Here is a 23523-nt window from a genome sequence, read left to right as displayed (position 1 = left end):
AATATTAAAATAGCAACAAAAAAAAAATATATTAAAATATATCATATATAAAAATATAAATATATGTACAAATATAAATCAAGATTTGTAACTATTATCAAAATATTAACGTATTAAAATATGTATACTAATTATCTTGCCACTGCTGTTGGGGCAGCGCAAGTTTGTTTGTTCTTCTGATGCACAACAAAAATAAAAAAATATAAAAAAATATATATATATATTTGACCTAAGATCATTTTAAAGTGTTACATAGAAACATAGAATGTGACGGCAGATAAGAACCATTCGGCCCATCTGGTCTGCCCAGTTTTCTAAATACTTTCATTAGTCCCTGGCATTATCTTATAGTTAGGATAGCCTTATGCCTATCCCACGCATGCTTAAACTCCTTTACTGTGTTAACCTCTACCACTTCAGCTGGAAGGCTATTCCATGCATCCACTACCCTCTCAGTAAAGTAATACTTCCTGATATTATTTTTAAACCTTTGTCCTTCTAATTTTAGACTATGTCCTCTGGTTGTGGTAGTTTTTCTTCTTTTAAATATAGTCTCCTCTTTTACTGTGTTGATTCCCTTTATGTATTTAAATGTTTCTATCATATCCCCCCTGTCTCGTCTTTCCACCAAGCTATACATGTTAAGATCCTTTAACCTTTCCTGGTAAGTTTTATCCTGCAATCCATGAACCAGTTTAGTAGCCCTTCTTTGAACTCTCTCTAAGGTATCAATATCCTTCTGAAGATATGGTCTCCAGTACTGTGTACAGTACTCCAAGTGAGGTCTCACCAGTGTTCTGTACAATGGCATGAGCACTTCCCTCTTTCTACTGCTAATACCTCTCCCTATACAACCAAGCATTCTGCTAGCATTTCCTGCTGCTCTATAACATTGTCTGTCTACCTTTAAGTCCTCAGAAATAATCACCCCTAAATCCCTTTCCTCAGATGTTGAGGTTAGGACTCTATCAAATATTCTGTACTCTGCCCTTGGGTTTTTACGTCCAAGATGCATTATCTTGCACTTATCCACATTAAATGTCAGTTGCCACAACTCTGACCATTTTTCTAGTTTACCTAAATCATTTGCCATTTGGCTTATCCCTCCTGGAACATCAACCCTGTTACATATCTTAGTATCATCCGCAAAAAGACACACCTTACCATCAAGACCTTCTGCAATATCACTAACAAAAATATTAAAGAGAATGGGTCCAAGTACAGATCCCTGAGGTACCCCACTGGTGACAAGCCCAACCTTCGAATATACTCTATTGACTACAACCCTCTGTTGCCTGTCACTCAGCCACTGCCTTACCCATTCAACAATATTGGAATCCAAACTCAAAGATTGCAGTTTATTGATAAGCCTTCTATGCGCAACAGTGTCAAAAACCTTACTGAAATCTAGGTAAGCAATGTCTACTGCACCATCCTGATCTATAATTTTAATTACCCAATCAAAAAAATCAATAAGATTAGTTTGGCATGATCTCCCTGAAGTAAACCCATGTTGTCTCTGATCTTGAAATCCATGTGTTTTTAGATGTTCAACAATCCTATCCTTTAACATGGTTTCCATCACTTTCCCTACTACTGAAGTAAGGCTTACTGGCCTATAGTTGCCCGACTCCTCCCTATTACCTTTCTTGTGAATGGGCACAACATTCGCTAACTTCCAATCTTCTGGGACTACTCCTGTTAACAATGATTGGTTAAATAAATCTGTTAATGGTTTTGCTAGTACACCACTAAGCTCTTTTAATAGCTTTGGGTGTATTCCATCAGGTCCCATTGACTTATTTGTCTTTACTTTTGACAGTTGAAATAGAACCTCTTCCTCTGTAAACTCACGTGTAATAAATGACTAATTTATCCTTTTTTTTAACAGAGGTCCCTTTCCTTCATTTTCAGCTGTAAATACCGAACAAAAATATTCATTGAGGCAGTCAGCTAGACCTTTATCCTCATCTACATACCTTCCTTCTTTTGTTTTTAATCTAACTAATCCTTGTTTTACTTTTCTTTTCTCATTTATGTATCTAAAAAAAGTTTTGTCCCCCTTTTTTACTGACTGTGCTATTTTCTCTTCTGTGTGTGATTTGGAAGCTCTTATAACTTGCTTAGCCTCTTTCTGCCTAATCTTATAGGTCATTCTGTCTTCCTCACTCTGGTTTTTTTTATAATTACTAAATGCTAACTTTTTGTTTTTTACTATTTTGCCCACATCTGCGGAGTACCACAGTGGTTTCTTGAATTTTTTGCTTTTACTGACAAGCCTAATGCAATTTTCTGTTGCCTTCAGTAGTGCAGCTTTTAAATAATCCCATTTATTTGGGACTCCATTTAAGTTGCTCCAGTCTGATAATGACTCCTTTACACATATTCTAATTTTAGAAAAGTCTGTTTTTCTAAAGTCTAAAACTTTTGTTTTTGTGTGGTGTGACTCAGTCACTGTTCTTATATTAAACCACACTGACTGATGATCACTGGATCCTAAACTTTCACCTACAGTAATATCTGATACCAAATCTCCATTTGTTAACACTAAATCTAGTATGGCCTCTTTACGAGTTGGCTCCTCAACGACTTGTTTTAGAGACAATCCCAGTAGGGAGTTTAGAATTTGTGTGCTTCTGGCACAAGTAGCTATTTTTGTTTTCCAATTCACATCAGGAAGATTAAAGTCACCCATGGTGATAACTTCCCCCTTCATTGTCATTTTAGCTATTTCTTCAACTAGTAGATTATCTAACTCTTCAATTTGTCCTGGGGGGCTATAAATCACACCTACACGAACTACTGTGTGATTACCAAATTCTAACGTAACCCAAATGGACTCTATGTTCGTCTCACTAACCTTTATTAGGCTAGATTTTATGCTATCCTTCACATACAGGGCCACCCTCCCCCTTTCTTGCCTTCCCTGTCTTTTCTATATAAAGAGTACCCTGGTATTGCTATGTCCCAGTCATTTTTTTCATTATACCATGTCTCAGTAACAGCGACTAAATCTACACTATCAGTTGCCATTATTGCCACAAGTTCATGGATCTTATTCCCTAAACTGCGAGCATTTGTAGACACAAAAATACTAAATAATTGATAATTGATACAAAAATACTAAATAATTTTAAAGCATATACAAATATGTAAAATTGAGTCCAATGTCATATATGTAAGTTGTTAAAGAATTGTGATTTTCACTAAATAGGACTTAAAATGTTACTCAAACCACCATGACCATATCAGTTTTTTTACGTTGTCATGGTGTTTGGAGCCTATGTTTCTGCATGAAACATTGCACATCCAGAGATATTGGCAATTGTGTGCTGGGGGCTAGTTGCACCCCTAACACATGTAACTTAGGTAACCAGAACTCTGTTCTGGGTTGTCTAATGTCAGTTCTGTGCATAAAAAAGTCTGTTGTCGGTGCACATTGCACACTGCCAATACAAATAACATCTCTCGAAGGCAGAGCCTTCAAGTGAAAGCTTGTGTCTGCTCTCCCTCCCACACTGATTGTATCCCTCCCCACCTCCCTATCCCATATGCTATATTTTTTCCACTTCATCCTCTCTCCTATTCTTTTCCTTCCCTTTCCCCTCCCCTTGTGGGCCTATAGGCCAATTAAGCAGCCGTCTAGGGCGCTGCTTAAAGGGGTGCACCGTCAGGAGCTTTACTGCTCTGCTCGTCTGGCTGCCCCTCTAAAATGGAGAAATTATACAAATTGTGCCACCGGCCATGTTACCGGGTGCTAGGGAGCACTTCCATGGCTGCTGACTAGGCCTGGTATAACAGTGGTCTGGCGGCATCCACCTTAGCCTCCTCAGCCAGGCCCCCCACAAAGACTGCCATTAGTGCATCAGCACAAGGGCGCTTCCATGTCTCGCTCTCGCCCCTTGCCCTGTACGTGGGGACAAGTGGGCGGGAGCATAGCAGGGGCGGGGCTAAGAAGGAGTGAGGCAGCCAGGTGCAGTGAAGCTGCCAGTAAGACAAGAAAAGCAAAGTCATACATACAATAAAGGTAAAAGAGTCAATGGGACATCACAACGTGTGTTTCATAGAATTTGTGCTTGTGCATGTCAGTCTGCTTGGGTCAGTGTGTATTTCTGCATGGGTTAGTGTGTGTCTGTATGGGTCAGTGTGTGTGTCTATTTGTGTGTCTGTATGGGTCAGTGTATGTCTGTAAGTGTGTCTTTATGGGTAAGTGTGTGTCTGTATGGGTTAGTGTGTGTCTGTATCTGCATGGGTCAGTGTATGCGTGCGCCAGTCTGCATGGACCAGTGTGTGTGTCAGTCTGATGTGTCAGTACGTGTGCCTCAGTCTGTATGGGTCAGTGCGTGTGTCTCATTCTGCATGGGTCAGTGCGTGTGTGTCAATCTGCATGGGTCAGTATGTGTGTGTCAGTCTGCATGGGTCAGTATGTGTGTGTCAGTCTGCATGGGTCAGTATGTGTGTGTCAGTCTGCATGGGTCAGTGCGTGTGTGTCAATCTGCTTGGGTCAGTGTATGTCAGTCTGCATGAGTGGTTGGAGCAAATGGGACGGTAACTTTTATTTTGGCAGAGGGCGGCAAAAATCCTTGCATCGGCCCTGCCCATATGCTATATTTTTCCCACTCCACCCTCCCTTCTTTCCCCCCTCCCTTTTCCCCTCCCCTTGTGAGCACAGAGCGCACTTGTACTTTGATTGGACCTCGGCGTGACTCTCGTGATGTTAGACGGAGGCACGCTAAGTACTGCCAGGAGCTTCGCTTTAAGGTGAGTAAAACCTCTTTGAGCATTTTCTGGGGGGAACATGTAGTAGAAAAAAATGCCAATAGGGCATTACTTTATTAAAATTGAAAAAGGGTTGGGGAAAAGCCTTCTTAAATCATGGGCTAGCTAAATGGGTAAGGCTATAATCAGTAATAATGCACATAAGGTCTTTCATCAATATTTTAGACTTTTTCAAAAGCCATGAATTTTACCAGGTAGGAGCTGTACCTTTTCACTTGTTTTAATTTTTTTAGGTGTGTTATACTGACAGCCTATTGGGACTGCACTATATTGATCCAAGCGAATATAGAGAGAGAAGTGGAGAAAAATTATTTCATTGAGATAGACACTTCTGTAAGGTTTTAAACTGAATGCAATATGTTCACCTATTTGATTCATATTTCTTTTTATGAGTGTATTAATACTGGACCTACATAAGTATTATCATCCAGTCCATTCATTTGTATTCACTGTTTATTAATTTCAGTGAGCTATAAGAATCTCAGACATAAGCTGTGAAAATAATTGGCAATTTGTTTTCAACCATATTTATATTAAATTAATATTTTTATATTTATTCACTAAACGCCAAATTGTAGCACACTGAAAACAGAATCGCCAAATGTTGACCAGAATAGCTGATATGGAAAAAGATTTTCACAAATACAAAACAGATGGGGAGGCAGCACTCCTGAGGATAAGGGATTCCCTCAAATCCTTAAAACAACTAGAAGTAGAAAACAGATATACAGAGATACGCTTAATGAAAAAAGATTTACTTTGGCAATTTTAGCTTAAAAGTTGCAATTCAGTTTTCAGTTTATTACACTTTAATATTTCTGAAGCATCTGTTCCAGTCTGCAAGAAGTGGACACCGGGCAGGAGGTATGGAGGGGTCTCTTAACAGGTAGAGAAGGTACAAAATTAAGTTTGTGCCTGTAGGCAGGTGTCTACAGTGCCTAATGGGAAATCAGCCTTGATGTTAGATATAAAGATTGCAGCAATTTCTATCAAAAATTAATTATACAGTTAATCATGCTCTGCTCTTGTAGTGTGCACTTTGCCACATCAATGCTATGTTCCTATTTGCACCAGTAACAAGGCACAAACCCAAATGTAACCTAGTTAGAACCATAGGCTTCAGCTCCATCTTAGACTATGCCAGTGGTAGGCAACCTTCACCACTCCAGATGTTGTGCACTTCATATTCCATAATTCTCTTATAGCCATAATTCTGGCAAAGCATCAGGGGAGATGTAGTCCATGACATCTGGAATACTGAAGGATACCTACCCCTGGACTAGGCCAATAATTGTTGATTTAGTGGTTACCTTGCTACCTGTATTGACCATGTGAGTGAACATCCCTTAAAATCACTTCATCTCTTGCTCCTACACATATCCTTAACTACCCATGTGTGCTATAGATTTATTGCCACCTTATCTAGAAAAAGAGCAGTCTTATCTAGAGATTTTCCAGGAGATTTCTCTTCGGATGTAGTATAGTATGCTAAAGAGTGATTCCTAGTTTCATATCACCATGGCTTTTATAGCATCATGCAAAAACACATCGACAAGACCTAAACATTTGGCCTCCATCTTACTATGTGATATATTACTGATATCAGTTAATCCATCTCAGAGAATTGCTGATGGACATAAGAGCTACAGTTCTACCATCTGTAAATAGATGATGTTTCATTAGTCCACAGCACTGATATAGTTACATAAAACGTGATGATATAGATGGCAAAAAATAAGACATTGGTTCAAAAACTGTTATACCTCAGTTATTTAAGAATTTTTGTTTATGTAAGTTTTAGTCCAGTAGGAGCCATTTGTCTTGAATTCTCCTAAAATGTGTTTTGTATTCTACAGCTTTGCGAACCTTCTGACATACAGAAGTATATACTATATTTGGCAAATCTATAAATGTGCTTGAAGTTCTTTACCACTCTATTGTTATTGTCAGGGTACTTAAGATGGAGGCACCCAGTTGCAAATTTTAGACTCCTGGATTTCTACATGTAATAAGATTTTTCACACTTCGCAAATATATATTAAATATAGAGAATAAATTAATTCTTGGGAGGAGACAGTTCGTTAAAAACATAACCACGTTTAGACTCTTAATAACTTCTCACAATTTATACATTGCCAGTTTATGATCCCATCCACTTTTAGTTTGCAAGTCTTCATTCTTTTGTTGCTGGGGGCATAATTGTCTTGTGATGTTCCTGGGAGCAATGTTTAAGAAACCAAGGGTCCAAAACTTGGGAGGCGTCCCGCTTTCACAGGCAAAATCAAAGCTAGGATCTGATATATCATTAAAATGGAAAAACTGACGGCCACCATCCATGCAAACTCTGTTAATTTCTTCAAAACTGGAGCCATTTGGTGATAATTATGGCCCTTGGGACCCTGGTCTTCATCTTCTGGTGGAATAGTTATTGGGGTGAGACAGACTCATTCCTCTGGCTTGGGTTGCAATGGTACTTGCCTTTTTCTTCTTCTTCTTCTCCTTCTCCCTCAATCTGAGCAGCTCTCCTGTTCAGAGAATGATGTTTTTATTTCTTCTGTTGACACACACTATGCTATGCTGCACTCTCAATGCTTTTCCTCTGTTTCTGCTGTTCTCTTGTTAGAGTCTGCTCCTTGAGCATCCACTAGTATCCTGGCTCTACTGTTTATCTTTATATTTCTCTTACCTCCAATAAAACATGTTAAAAAAAACAAGGGTCATCAAGTACAGTGGAAGAAACACCAAATAGTCAGCAAGCTCACTTATTTTACACCAATGTAATTAATTAAATAAAAATATTTTTTCTTATGCAAATTAAATCATAAAAAATCAGTCATCTATCTATCTATTGATCATGGGTACATCTAAGGCGTATCAATTGTAAAAGTGAAACACATCCATGCTTACTTCAATTACTGGTCAAAATAGCTAACTAATGTCAATTTGTGACTTCAGAAATTATCTTAAATAAAACCAAGCAGAGACAACGCCCTACGTATACTCCAAATACAATTGATGCATAACTCAATATAAGTTGAATAACCCAATGATTTTTTTACGAGCATAAGCTATATTGGCTCTATATTGAAAATGAACAAAAAGGAGATTGAAACATATTACTTTGTAATGCTACTAAGTATGTACCGTGCATTTGATTCTGAACATATTTATGCAATATTTCAGGGGGGTTAATTAGTTAAATGAAGAGTATTTGGTTGGGCCAATTGCAGAATAAACATGAAGTTTAATGGTGGCCCAAAGGAACAATAAATATTTTTTATAAAAAATATGCTACTAAGTAGAATGTTAGTAAATTACTTTAAATGGTAGCAATAATTTCTATCACTGGTAATCTTAAAATCAATGTTGAAGCAATATTGTCAATGACCACACAATCCAATATCAGACATGGCATAATTAAATAATATTCAGTTCACATCATTCTTCATCTGCCAATGCATTATACCTGTACTTTTTTAGAAAGGAAGTGTTTGTACGTGTGCAATTGTTTCAAAATGATTTTCCAGTCGTCTCTAATGTGTAAATTAAGCAAAAAGCAGTCAATCATATGTGAAACGCTAAAACCAACGGCAACCATGTGATCATCTGTGTCAGACATAATGCACATAATGCATTCTCACATTGCTCAATGAAGCTGAAGAGAGTATAAAATGCTTTGAGGATGAACAGTTGGTCTTATCATCAACATCAAGAGAGTTCGGAAAGTAACTAAAGAAGAAGCATCATTTTATCCATCTTCAGAGACACACAAAACAGTAAGTATTTCTGTTTGGATTTACAAAACAAATCATAGCATTTTAATAAGAATTAATATTATATTTTATATATTTTTTGATAAATATCTAAAATGTCTCATGCACTTGATTTTACAAATCAATATCCTAGTTATACTCGTTACCATTGCATTATTTTAAATCTACTTTTAACGTATTCTCTGTCTGTTCTATTTCACTTCGTTAATGTGTTTCTTTATACAATACTATTACAAAAAGTAATCTGCAAATATATTGAATTTAATTGGGTTGTATTAATTTGTGGTTATGACTTACCACTGGTTTAATAACATCTCACTATTACAGAAACCTTTAGACCATTATGCATATAAAGACCACACCAAAAAATATTCATACCAAGTTTTCGTTCCTTCTCAATAATTGCAGACTAATCAGCTTCCCTGAAATAAAAAAAAAAATTAAAATATGATTTGATCACACTATTCAACAGTTATGTGTACAATTTAAATGCATGAAACGTTTGGGAATTATTCTGCTCAATTTCTATCATCCAAATATTCAAATATTGCACCCAACTCGCTTTGCAAATTCTACTATAATATGTATTGCAATAATACATACTAAAATCACTGCTTGACGTTGCAAAAATAATTGTTGTGGAATGACAAATTAACCATTGCAAAAAAAACATACTTTTTGAGAAAAAGTACAGAACACAGAAGGCACTGGGCTCTATTCATGACGGGTAGTTGTGTTGATTTGATAAATAAGTAGAGCAAAGAATCAAAGATGAACCTTTTTTTTTTTAACTTAGATTAGCTTGAGAATGTTCACTTAAAAAAAAATTCAGTGTCCATGGCACTAACTTTGTTTGCTGAGTAAACCTATTGGGATATTGTCATAGAATAAAAGTTAAGGAGAAAACGTGGTCATCAGTAACTAAAATACAATATTAAAAAAGTAGTTTTATTATTCACTGTATGTAAGAGAAGATTGGCTAGGCTTAGCAAATAGAAGAGGCAAACAGGATTAATAATTTCTACTCAGGTGGTAATCAGACAATAAAAACAGAAGTGCAATAAAATGTTACAATCAGATCAAATGAACAAGACAGAAAAAATTAAAAGTAAAACTGACAGTGGTATATCAAACATTAAAATGAAAATCACAAAAAAAAAAGAGCCAGCTATATGCTGTTAAAAAGGTCCATCTTAGTAGAATCATTTGGAAAATGTTGTGTAATAAGAGTGCCAGCAGATCATCTGCACCGTCCAATTTAGAGTATCTTGCCACTGCAATAGTCGCAAGGCACATTAAAATGTTTGGCCTCTGAGTTGCAGCCTGGCCCTAAAAACCTTAAACTTGCCTCTAAACCAGCACAAAAACAAGGCTTCTCCATGATCATGGCTCAAGGTTTAGTCACTTAGCCAGGAATTGTTAGATAGGAAAATGTTGAAATAACTGCAATTTAGAACTTATACATATTTTGTTTGCTTTGGCTTAGAAGAACTTGATTGTTCATTTTATTTTTGGCTTTAAATTGCAGTACCTCACTTGACTCTGGAATATTCCCACTTTAGTGAAAAACCCAAATAGAAATAGGTTTATTGTAGGGTGCGGGAAGGCAGAATGAAAATCCCTATGTGGTAGAGCTCCTCCGTAAATTTGAGGAACAAAGTTCTTCAAGTCTTTATCAGATTCTTTACACTTCATAATTTTACTCCTTGGAACATGTGTTGTGAAAATATATTTTTATTGAACAGTGAAGTACCTTTTTCTGGCATAATTGTCATTCCATGCAGTCTATTAATTCGATATAATGAGTGGTTCTGCAATCATGCATTCTAGAAAACATTCTAAAAAAAGGTTGGAACCGGACAACCATTTTACTTTCCTCTTATAAAGTCCACTCTCTCTGCAACAATAACTAAACAAACCTTATATAAAGTATGACGTTCTAGTAAAAAAAATATACCCCTTGTAATTTAATGACCCATTTTCCCCAAAACATTTGCAGTTTGGCTCCACCACTGGAAGGCTATCCAATGTATCAATTCACCAACTCTATTTTCCAGAAGAGCGAGTTATTCCTGTGCTACATGGTGGCGTATTACACACATCATCACCTGTTCCTGTGTTGTAGATTTGTTGTATTGAGTTTGAACAGTTATGGGGGGATTCTAGATCCAATGGGATAACTGAACCCTTGTTTATGTTTATCACTGATTACATTGTTGACATCACACACAACGTATGTCATCTACATGTAAGAAAAATAAGCATCTGTCTCATAACAGATGGAAATAATACAATAACCATTACAATGAAGCATCTGCTACTTAAAATAACATAAAAAGTGTTTATTTCACTTATCACAGATTCATCATGCGGAGCATTTATTATATAGTTGGACTGTTTTTTATGTTGCTTCGAGGAAGCTGGCAAAACCCCATCCAAGAAACAGAAGACAAATCAAGGTACGTTTAGAAAAACCAATAAGGTTTTTCTGGATATAAGATGTAAAAATAATATTTCTAATTAAAAAAAATCATGCCAGTAAGTATTGCGATAAATGTGACATGTGATTTAGCAGTAAGCATTTTGGTAAGCGTTTCATAATAACTCGAAGCATGTTAACAAGTTTAGATTTAGCAAAGTGATGTTTCCAACATTCCACAGAATTATTCAATAATTACACTGTAGTATATTTTTATCGTGCACGCAGAATTCATGTACCATTTGAAAAAAAATAATAATATTACTGAAAACATATTTCAGTGTATGATGATATTAACTGATTTAATTTCCAGGCCTCTTTTGTCAGAAAGCTTCAAAGTATTATTTTTATTAACAAATCCAATGTTTTTACAAAGGTTTTATCAACTTACCTTTTTATGGAACAATTAAGGGATGAAAACATTAAAAGGCAAGGTACCGGTACCTACTTGTGAATTCTCCCAATGAGAATGTATACTATCCTATTTAATGACATAAACACCATATTGCCATAACAGAAAATATAAAGCTTAGAAAAAGATGTGTAAATAGCAGATTAAAAAAAAAATTAAATCAACACGGATTTGCTAAATATTTTAATTCTGCATAATTTTACAAATTATTCTAGTGCCATTTAAACCTTTTAAACTGTTTTAATACAATAAAAAATTTTTATTGTAGCAAACCATTACTATAGCAATAAAACATTTGTCAATTATACCTATTAAAACTAAAAGCTAAGATTTCTGAAAACATTAACATTTTAACAACATATTTCTTGTATTTTTTTGTAATCATTCTGTGTGGAAGAAATTAAACGTATACTTCCCCTCCACCCCTTCCCCCCCAAGAATCCTGTTGAAAAACAGCAGGATTTTTTAGGAATTGGGTTTCTCTTAAAAGGTTAGAGGAATATATCCTGATCTACATAGTAATCATAATAGTTACTTAAATTCCAAATAAAAAATTGTATACGCAGATCAGTGAAAGCTGCAAGGAATGAAGCCCTAGATGATTCAGAACAGCTCAATGAAGTTAAACGTCATTCACAAGGCACGTTTACTAGTGATTACAGCAAGTACCTAGATTCCAGGCGGGCTCAAGACTTTGTCCAGTGGTTAATGAACTCAAAAAGAAACGGGTAAGAATTCTAGAGTCAACTGTTGAGTGTACCTTTGTTTCAAATAATGAAACCTTGGTCCCTTCCATTGAATTCACCTTGTCCCCCGATTCAGATGTTTCTCTTTGTTTGTTCGTTTCAGTCCATGTTCTTTCAGAATGGATACAGATGAGTATAAATCTGTGTTATGTTACCTATAACAACCAAGATGGGTGGTATATTTTAATTGCAGAAGGAAATATAAAAAAAAAAAAATTTAGTTAAGAGAACTAGTTTTGATGTCATCTGTGTGGCAAATGAAAGTTGGAAAATGCACAAATTGTCAATCTCAAAAATTTGATGAAGGCAGTATTTCTCTATTTTCTGCTTCATGGGGGCTGAATTATGAACTATTAGACACAATTTCCATTGCTACATGTAATGTTGTGAAAGTTAAATTGCATGTTTTTCAAGACAATAGAAGAACTAAACTTAATCTCATTAGGGATGGACAATGAAACTCATTCAATATTCTAAGTAATTTTACCAATATCACAGGTATTCCTGTGACATTTTCTGTTACTTTATGAAGTAGAATATCAAATACAAAAAAAAAAAACAATCTTTTAACGTAGCCCAGATAAGGTAATGTAGACATTTAGTATAATTGGGTTGATACCTGAATTTCTCCAGGTGACTCTTTATATAGTATGAATAAATTATCCTGATATTCAGGATAATTCATTGTCTAGCTCAGGCATAGGCAACCTTCGGCACTTTGCCAGCATTATGGATGTAAGAGCATTATAGGGGATGTAGTCCAAAGGTTGCCTATCCCTGGTCTAGGTTATATACTTATAATACTTATAATACATGGAATACTTATAATACTACCATTCATTTAAAATAGGAAATACAGGAAGGTCAAATATACATGGAATCTGAATCCATGCATGAAATATGTCGAAGAAACTGTTTTTTTTTTAATAGTGTTCATGTTTAATTCTTATACTTTTCTATTAAATAACCATGATTTAAATTCTGTATTTTGATTGGCTGAGAACACCAAACAGCCAATCACAATAGAGCTTTGATTTTTAATGGCAATTATGTTCTTTTGTTGTGTTGTTTTGTTTTGTCCCTTCCTGCCTATCTCATTACTTGCTTTCTCCACGATGCGGAGCTGCTTGCAATACAAAACACATACTAAACAAAACTCCAAACTTTAACATACATACATGCTTTAATCGTTGATTTTGGAGTATAATATTCTGAAACCGCCATAGATTTTAGAGGTTTTAACATGATTTCAGTTATGAAAGCCAAGGAAATCCTGGTGCGAGTTTAATTCCTTATATACTCACAAATGTATCTGGCCTTCACAGCTAGCTAGGGCTCTTTGATATATAATTGAATCCAGGCATGAGCATGCGTTGCCTTGAAACATGTGTCCATCTGTTTTAAAAATGTTTGTTGCTCACTTGGGCTAGTGTTAAAGCATATGGATTGTTCAGAATAGGATTATGCTCAAAGAGCCTCTTGAAGGGGGAACCAACCCCCTGTTCCTCTTACCTTCGTAACTAACATTATAAGTAACAAAGGATTATAACAAAAAATGTGCAGTTGTATCTTGAATGCTTTTCACCCGTTTGCAGTAATTTGATCAAACATATACACCAACAACTATAATTAAATATTAGATATCACTAGATAAGGACTTCACAAAATTTGTGAACAGTGGCAGGCTTATGGGATGTTTTATATTATTTTGTAAGAAACCGATGTGATTTTATAAACTATATAGGCTTTAAGGCTTGCTTCATTTTGCAACCGTATAATTTATAGAAAGCAATTTATAAGGACAGGGAATCTAAAATGCTAAATTAAAACAGATTTTTTTCAGGCATTTTCAACCCGAATTCAAGGTTATTCTCTATCCTGGGATTTACGAACAGTTCACAGTGGAACTTCAGTGTTTAGCCCAAGACTGTAAAATGAACATTTTCAAATTTAGCTATTTTTCCAGCTTGTTTTTCTGGGCTACAATATACAGTTCTATTGTCTAATTTCTAGAATTCCTATTCTAGTGAACAGCCTTGGATTCTTTTTATAATATGGCTTTGAAAGAACATATAATAGCAATGTGCCAGATATATTCTCTTCAAGAGTATAAAAATATGTAGAATCCTCACTGTAAACTCGATTAGCATGTTGCATAGGTTTTGCTCTGGTTATATGGGTCATAAAATCCATAACAACATGGAACATATAAAAATGGTAGTTCTAGGATTTAAAGGGAAACTATAAGCACAAAAGAATTTAAGATTAATGAATCAGTTTTGCTGTATAGATCAAGCCTCTGCAGTCTCACTTAATTATCTGAGATTATGATAATTAAATCACTTTGTTTATGGAGCCCTAGCCACACCTCTCCTGTCTGAGACTCACACAGCTTCCCTAAAAACTTCCTGTAAATAGAGATTTAATTTTTAAACTTCATGTAAGTTTCATTTAGAATTTCCAATAGTGCCTTCAATGGGGACATGAGTGTCAGAACTGGACCATAGTACGATAGAAGAAGGTTGCCTGGTCTAATGAATAATGTTATTCCCTGGACAATGTTCTGCTGCGAAAATGTGGGTCTTGGCATTCATGTGGATGTTACTTTGTCACCTACTGCCTTCCTAGAGATTGTTGCAGACCATGTACACCCCTTGTAGCAATGGTATTCCCTGATGGCAGTGGCCTCTTTCAACATGATAATGCCCCTGCTACACTGCAAAAATTGTTTAGGAATGGTCTGAGGGGCATAACAAATATTTCAACATGTTGCCTTGGCCTCCAAATCCCCAGATCTCACTATGATTGAGCATCTGTGGGATGTGTTGGAACAGGGGTTCCCAACCCAGTCATCAGGTACCCCTTACCAGTCCAGGATTTAGGGATTAACCTGTTGTGTCTAAATTGTTTATTTTTCTTTCTAAAAACACCTTAGACACAACTGGATAATCCCTGAATCCTGGAATGTTAGGAGGTACTTGAGGACTGGGTTCGGAACCACTGTGCTAGAATAACAAATCCTATCCATGCAGGACTTCCAGAATCTGCTGCTAATGTCCTGTTGCCAGATACTACAGGACATGTTCAAAGGTCTAGTGGAGTCCATGGCTCTACGCATCGGCGCTGTTTTGGCTGCACAAGGGGGACTTACACAATATTAGGCCGGTGGTTTTAATGATGTGTTTGATCAGTGTAGACTTGTAATGAGATTAAAATGGTTGCATTTAAAGTAACACTACAAACACCTAATCTATCTGAAAAGCTTATATAAAAACCTATAAAACAATCTAACTATTATTATGGCACTTAAGATCTCTTACCACTATGTTAAAATAATTGTGGTCAAAGTCTGTAACGATTGCATAGAAGATATCAGAATGACTTCCTTAGAATAGATAGCTTTCAAAGAGCAGTTCAAACTCCAGAGTCAAATCGATGCCATGATCTGGTTGTTTTACATAAAAAACCCCAGCAATTTGAATGAACACTTTTCATAAGATTCCCACAGAGGTACAGGAATCTGTGTTTAGAACTCAGAGAGATTTATAGGCTTCTTCCTACTCAAGCAGGAATCTGGAGTTTGTTCCCAGATGTCAGCTTTGAAAAAGTGTTGCATGCAGGTGTACGAGGTTGTTACATAACGATTACAAAGTAATGTTATCACATTTATTTTCTACCACCAATTTTAATGTTAGAGCTTTAGGTTTCTCAACTGCCGCATCCAAAAAATGAGTTTAACCCCTTAAGGTCTAAATGGCAACATGGGATGTTTTAATTGTTTTGCATTTGCACATTTATACAGCCCAGCTGCTGTTAAAGGAGGGAGGGGTTCCATTTTGATATAATATGTTTAAAAACTAGTCTGCTGTTTGTTAGTCCATTGTTGGTCCTTAAGGGGTTAAATAAAGCAATTTTCTACAAATGTTGCCTGCTGATTTTGTTCTAATCCATATACAAAAGAAAGCTATAACATTTAGTCTAAGTTTTTGTTTAATATTTCTCTTGGGTCATTTTCCCTTAACTCGGGTAAAGATAGAATGTTTAGCCAAATCAAAGCTAAATTTGTGCTTGTTTGTAAAATACGTGATTATTATCATTATCTGTGTGCGTGTATTTATGTTGTATTAGTTTGTGTTTGTTCCCAGCCTTGAATAAAATCTTCCCATTTCTTCCTTTAAGCCCATAATGTGAACCTTTGTTTCTTGAAGACTCAAACATTCAATAACTGTATTTACTTTATATTATTTAACTTTTACGTTTATTTTTCTAGAGGTGTTGTACGACGCAATGTTCAATATGAAAGGCACGCAGAAGGCACATACACCAATGATGTAACTCAATATCTGGAAGAAAAAGCAGCAAAAGAGTTCATTGAATGGTTGATAAAAGGAAAGTCAAAGAAAATGTAAGGATAAAAAATATAATACATTATATATTGTATTTTTTAACTTGTGACATCAACAATTATAATATGGTGTTTAAGTTTTCTTTTGGGGTTATGTTTGACAAACTTACCAATGCAAAGGTTTTTCACATTATATATCCTATCATCTTAAAATCCGGAATATTTAGTAAAACACAGAACTTTGCTTTGGTTAAAAGTTGTGATCCTATGGGCATCATTTAGGATCATAAGGCATTTTAATCATAAGGAAATATATTACACAGTCACATAGATGATAAATAAAATATTTTGGTTTTTCTTTCGATAATATTTCTTAAAAATCTTTCCCAAAGAGGGGCGGAGCTTGGCCGCCATACTGAGTGGTCGCATGGTTGGTGAGCTCCTCTCTTAAACCTTAATAAAACGATGGGCTCACCAACGCCTAATTGACATTAAACATGACCCACAAGTACTGAATGACTACCGGATGGTTACCGGAGCGATCGAGTGACCCGTAGGGACTGAAATATGATGCTAGATAATTGCGGCCTAGTGAGAACCGGGCAGGAGGGACGGACGACCTCCTAGACGGGAATCTAAAAGACCTCACAATGGTTTGAGTCCCTCTGGACCGGCGGGGGTTACCCCGGTTCCCACCAGCTTGCAATTCGTGCTGATGACGACCTTTACAGCTGCAGCAGCTCAGCGCAAACCACTACCGCAAAACACAAGATGGCGACTATTCTCCCGCAGAGTGAACCCGGACACAAGCAGCCTGCAGTTACAGCTCAGCCCCATGGAACAAGCTTGGCGGAGGCTAGAGGAATTCATTGAGAGGTTCTGGGTCCCTGTGGAGATACGTCCACAGTCCACATCACCTCAACTTGGAGAGGAGATTCGTGAGAGCGGGGCCTGGCTGAAAGGGAAGCTTTCTCCAGGCAACAACACCTCGCTGACACCACAACACATGCCGGCAAGCTCGCTAATGCCGGGGGCCAAAAGGCGCAAGACCCAAAAGCACCATGCACAAAGACCGAGGACTTACCACCACTGACAGCGAAGGTACAACAGAGCCACCAGCCACCCTCCTCCACTGCAGGATTTGATTCCTAAGCGCTACCAAGTCCGTGGCATGCAGATACCAGCCAGCGACCAGACATGGAGGAATGATCCACGCCGCGCCTAGGGTGTCCTTGATCATCAGACCCTACACATACTGGCCTTGTGCTTCCCGGCCTTGGGAGTGGGCTGACAGATTACTCACCTGCCAGAGAAGACACACTACTTACAAATTGGGACTTACTCACCTACAGATCTAGTCATTGTGCCTCAAGATGCCCTCTTGATCACTATAAGCTGATTAGCAGAGAGCTCCATATACCTGTTTGTTATGCTTAAGTTATTAGTTAAATCTCTTTTCTTTTCATGCAAATAGCTAGACGCAGCCATGCTGAATATGCCAATGGTTTTCAACTCTATATTCTGATCAACACACATTTAGTTAAATCTTTGTTTCCTATGCTATTAGTACAAATGTGTAGATACCCTAGGTAACCTTTAACCACGTGTCTTAACCCCATTTAAAGATGCCAGCTTATATCTTGAATGCTGTTAGGACACGGCGGACCTAAATGCTTATATATCTTTTACCTTAAAAATATTGTGCCTAAATAACAATTGTCACATACTGTACTGCATGTTGAATTCCTATATACCTTGCTATCGCTGTTGTGGCGTACTGAGGCTGTTTGTGAAATATGTGCACAACAAAGATAAAGAATTTTAAAAAAGGCCAAAAAAAAATCTTACCCAAAGATTTTAAATTGCTCACAAACAGTTTAACCCCAAATGCTGTTCGCCAGCCCCAGGTCTCCCTGTCCCCAGTGGGATCTGTTTTATCCAATTTGGTTTAATCCCTTAAGGACCAAACTTCTGGAATAAAAGGGAATCATGACATGTCACACATGTCATGTGTCCTTAAGGGGTTAAAGACGCACAGATTGCTGCTGGGCAGGAGTGCTGCTGATTGACTCTAAGACTCTAATCAGTAGATGCCCACTCAAAAAATACGTATGTACCATTTTTCATGAATTGTTTAACAACTTTGGGTAAAAAAGCATTAAGGACATCCTGGCACCATAACAACTTCATTGCAGTTTTTATGGTGCCCAGAGTATTCCTTTAAACAGAATGAGTACTTCCCTACTACATTTAAGAGAAAAAAAAAAGAGAGAAAAGAAAAATATGTAAAAGTACTGTAAAAGAAATATGTAAAATGCGTTTTGAATTCACTTTGAATTGTTCTGTAAAAATGTCTGATTTTATTTGTATTATTCTGTTGATTTTTTTTTTAAATAGGAGATTCACAAGACACGCAGAAGGAACATTCACAAATGATATGACCAACTTTTTGGAAGAAAAAGCTGCCAAAGAATTTGTTGATTGGCTAATTAAAGGAAGACCAAAAAGGAAGTAAGACATAATTAGCCTGTATGATTAATATTAGTTTTAGGTCCTGTTGAAGAACATGTTTGAACTGTGTTACTGACATGATCAATGTATAAACCTTAACATTATATGGTGTCACTCACTAATATGATGTCATAATGTTGCATATTAACACATTTATTAAAATGTTACTCCAACCACCATGACCACTTCAGTGATTTGAAGTGGTCATGGTGGTAGGAAAATGTATGTGCAGTGTCCCTGCTTAAAACACGGCACATTCAAGGTTGTTTCTAATTGTGTGCTGGTGGCTAGTTGCACTCAGCACATGTGACCTAGTCTTCCCAGAACTTTCTAAGTATAACAATTGTATATTTAATGTTTTTTAATGATATGTGAATATATATATATATATATATATATATATATATATATATATATATATATATATATATATAATGTATAAAAGAAATATATTCACATATCAGTAGAAAACATTAAAGGTATAAATGTTATACCTATACAGTTCTGGGCAGTCTAGGTCACATGTGCTTGGAGTGCAATGTAAGAATAAAAAATATAATACATTATTTATTATTTCTCCTAACTTCTGACATCAAACATTATAACGTGGTGTTTAAAGGGACACTCCAGTGCCAGGAAAACAATCCGTTTTCCTGGCACTGCAGGTTCCCTCTCCCTCCCACCCCCTCCCAGGTTGCTGAAGGGGTAAAATAAATGAAGGGATGTCCCTCGGCGCTGGTCCTGGGTCCGCCCACGCTCTTCTCCCCCGCCGACGTCAGCCGGCGAGAGAGACCGACTGCGCATGTGCGGCTACCGCCGGGGGAGACCTAATGTGCATGCGCGGCAATGCCGCGCACACGCATTAGACCTCCCCATAGGAAAGCATTGAAAATGCTTTCAATGCTTTCCTATGGGGATTTTAGCGACGCTGGAGGTCCTTACAGCAACTAGAGGTGGAGTTAACCCTGCAAGGTAATTATTGCAGTTTATAAAAACTGCAATAATTACACTTGCAGGGTTAAGGGTAGTGGGAGTTGGCACCCTGACCACTCCAATGGGCAGAAGTGGTTTGGGTGCCTGGAGTGTCCCTTTAAGTTTTCTTTTGGGTTTAACTTGCTTGTGTTTGACAAACTTACCAATTCAAATGTTTTTCACATTATATATTCTATCATCTCAAGCTCCTGAATATATTGTAAAATACAGCACATGGCACATTGTAAGAAGAGGAAACTCATGGAATGTGCTTTAAGCAAATGGTCGTTGATAGGATACATGTAAACATACATCACATTTATTAGGGTGTGATCCAAGTTTTGTTTTTATTTTCAAGAAAAGGCAAACATTTATTGATTAATCAATCAACCTAACATTTTACACATTTTATACAATTTTACACTGGCAATTGCAAAACCATGTTTTTCTTTAAATTTCTAAACATTTCAACACGTGTAAAGTTTTGCCAAAATGCTTTTTCCTAAAAGTTTCTCAGAAGTGAACAGCATTGAGGAAATGGACAGAAGACATGCTGATGGCACTTTTACAAACGATGTCAACAAGGTTCTAGATATTATTGCCGCACAGGAGTTCTTAGATTGGTTAATTAACACCAAGGTTACCGAGAGGTAAAGATCAAAGCTCTTCAAGGCTTTTCTCAACAATGTATCGTAACTAATAATTCCCAAATAATTCAAATTTGATTTTAAACTACTAAGAGTTAAAATCAACAGGGAAATTGCAAATAGGCCACAATATCCAACTTTGAAATATAGCTGAATTGAATATTGTGTTCCAATTTTTAATTTCAGCCTACAATTTTTAATTTCCATTCCCATTACTCAAACTCACTTTGACTTATTTACTAAACTGGGAATTTTGAGAAATTACAAATAATTTGACCAGAATAGCTAAACTGGAAAATATTCTCCAACTTACTTTGGTCCCAACTTTCTAATTCACTTGTCAATTCTCAACAATTTGCAATGAGTAAGCAATCAAACTCTTCCAATCACAAGGAATACTTTAACGATTTATATTTATTGGTAAATGTCCAACCCTGGCTCACAAATAAGGTGTTACCTTTTTATAAAAAAAATTTAATAAAATTAATGCTTACAATAATTAATAAGACAATAGTCTCAGCAATAAAACTAAGAATGCCTAAGCATATTGTAATTTTTTTTAAATGATTTTAAAAATTGTGTATTGGTTAAATGTCATTTTTACATGACAATTTGATAAAAATTATATATAATGGCATTGAACAAGAAAAAGGGATTTTCACTTTGTTTGTAATAGACTGGTGATTGGAGGGAGAGACTTCTTTATATTACTTTAATTAAAATGGAGTTATACGTTTAGTATTTGAAATAATGTGTATCACCAGATTTTTGAAACAAGGATGGACATTTGCTCGTTTTTGAACTTTGCTATTTGCAGTGTGGAATCATTTTTGGTTATTTGTGATCCAATTAAGTTTATGCTTAATTATGCATTATTATGATTAATAAAAACACACAAATCAAATCGGTTTTAACAAAAATGATGATTAGTGAGTTGTAGCATTACTTTAACAGATATTTTTGTTTTTACTTTCATAGAGACCTACTGGAGGAACAATAAAATCCATATCGACTTGCCTTCAACAAGGAATTACCCAGCTGTCACATGGAAATGTTGAATTTGTGTTCTGTAAATTCAAGCAGGTGTTTCATAAAGCCATAAAGTATAGCTTTGCATGCAAAGTAAATGACATTTACAATCGTGTTTTCTTGTTGGGGGATTACACAAAGAACAGATAATTTTCAAATGCACATCTAATGTGATAGGTTTAACTCGTTTAGTAATGGCCGGACTTGTTGAATACCGCTTTGCGAGTCCTGCCGGAGCTACGAGGGCTTAAATCCAGAAGTGCCATTTTCTTGCCCTAATAGTTGCAGTAAAAAAGTGACAAAAACCACAAAAAAAGGAAAGAAAAATAAAACTTGTTTAAATTTAAAAGAATATAACTTATTTTTCTATGAAGTTGAATTGTACATAGAATTTACTCCAATCAACTGTGTCAGTAAACAATGATAAATGGGTTACCCTGTTTGAAATGTTTATTATAAAATGCTAAGCTTTCTGAATATTAACTAGTAGCCTTAAATAAAGTTTTTCAAGCTTCATATTGATTGTTTTTCATTTTATTTGGGGGCAATATGTGTTGGTGTTGAATAGGGAACTGGAGAGAGTAAGCTTTGATTAATATAAATAAGGAATTGAAGAAGGAAGTCTTTGTTGGTAATAGGCTGGGTATTTGTTGGTAATATTTGTTAATGGCTATAAAATATTTGAGTATAATATTATCCTTTCAAGGGTCTAGTGACTCTCTGGGGTAGATTTTCCTAGTAATTGATTAGGTTTGACCATCCTGATCTTTTCTTTGCTAAACATTATTGTGAATTTTATAGTCCTGACTTGCTGAATCTATGACTACTTTGTAGCCTTTTGAATTCTTGCATCTCTTTGGCCACTTTAAATAATCTAGAGGGAAAGTTGCCTCCCCCCCATTTCCGTGTAGCTTGTAATATTATAGATGTTAATATGGAGTTGGTGCCCCCATGCTAGTATATATGTCTCTTTTCTCCAGATTAGATTAGCATGTGAAAGAGAATCGAGATAGATTAGATAGAGCAGATAGATAGACAGACAGACAGACATACACTATTACGTAACCATTATTGTATTCTGTAAAAAATTGCTTGCAATACAATGTAATACACTAGATAAAAAATAATGTTTTGCCCCCTCTCCTGTTTACATTTTTACATCTTCTCTGGTGGTCCAGTGGGGGGTTTAGGATTTCCTTATGGTCTTGTATGGGTTAATAAATCATTAGTGGTCAAGTGGGATTAATTATAAATCCCTGGTGTTCTCTATAAAAATAATAATCCCTAGTAAAACTCTATCTGGTGCAGACTATAGTAATCTCTCCTTTCAGTCTGGCACTCAGTGAGAAAGACTAGGAGCCTGTGAATTCTGGCTGATTCACTCTGACTCTTTCATCGAGTGCTTGAAGTGCGAGCAAACAAATATTATGGTCTGCACAAAGCTGATGTGCAGGCCATGAGCTCTGCCACCTGGACACCAGGAACCGTTCTTCATGTAATATCTTGCAAATCCTGCAATGTATTTAATAAAAATTGCTCTTTTGATGAGGGAATCATTATAATTGGACACTATAACCCCCTGCAAGTGGAGGTTGTGCTGCCTTATGGTAGTGCCAGGCATGAGTGCCCATGATGGGGTGAACCTTCGAATGGTGTGCCAGTAGAGACACATCTGTGTACCCATTGTGGAACACTTGCCATAGGTTCTCCATCGCTGCAGTAGATAAATATGTCTAGATATAATATACATTTTTAATACAAAGGAATCTTGGCAAATCAGGGGATGGTACTGAATGTATTTCACTCAAGGTGATGATGTGATAGTAGGCC

At 36.3% G+C, this 23523-nt stretch overlaps 1 protein-coding gene across 4 annotated transcripts; it reads left to right on the top strand.

The window, feature by feature from the left end:
* Window positions 1-8468: 8468 nt before the first annotated feature.
* GCG (glucagon) lies at window positions 8469-22209 on the top strand. 4 transcript variants are annotated; one of them, XM_063428618.1, is made up of 7 exons: window positions 8469-8555; window positions 10913-11011; window positions 12010-12171; window positions 16460-16594; window positions 18932-19045; window positions 20527-20667; window positions 21643-22209. In XM_063428618.1, exons 2-7 carry the CDS (start codon window positions 10920-10922, stop codon window positions 21662-21664), a joined length of 666 nt encoding a protein of 221 aa, XP_063284688.1. In that variant the 5' UTR covers window positions 8469-8555; window positions 10913-10919; the 3' UTR covers window positions 21665-22209. The 4 variants fall into 4 exon arrangements, with proteins under 4 accessions (XP_063284688.1, XP_063284691.1, XP_063284690.1 ...); XM_063428621.1 differs by lacking the exon at window positions 12010-12171; XM_063428620.1 differs by lacking the exon at window positions 20527-20667.
* The last annotated feature ends 1314 nt before the right edge of the window (window positions 22210-23523 follow it).

The sequence above is a fragment of the Pelobates fuscus genome, chromosome 8 (assembly GCF_036172605.1).
Source record: "Pelobates fuscus isolate aPelFus1 chromosome 8, aPelFus1.pri, whole genome shotgun sequence".
NCBI lineage: Eukaryota > Metazoa > Chordata > Amphibia > Anura > Pelobatidae > Pelobates > Pelobates fuscus.
The sequence above is the reverse complement of the archived record's forward strand: the minus strand, read 5'-3'. Positions and strand labels throughout refer to the sequence as shown.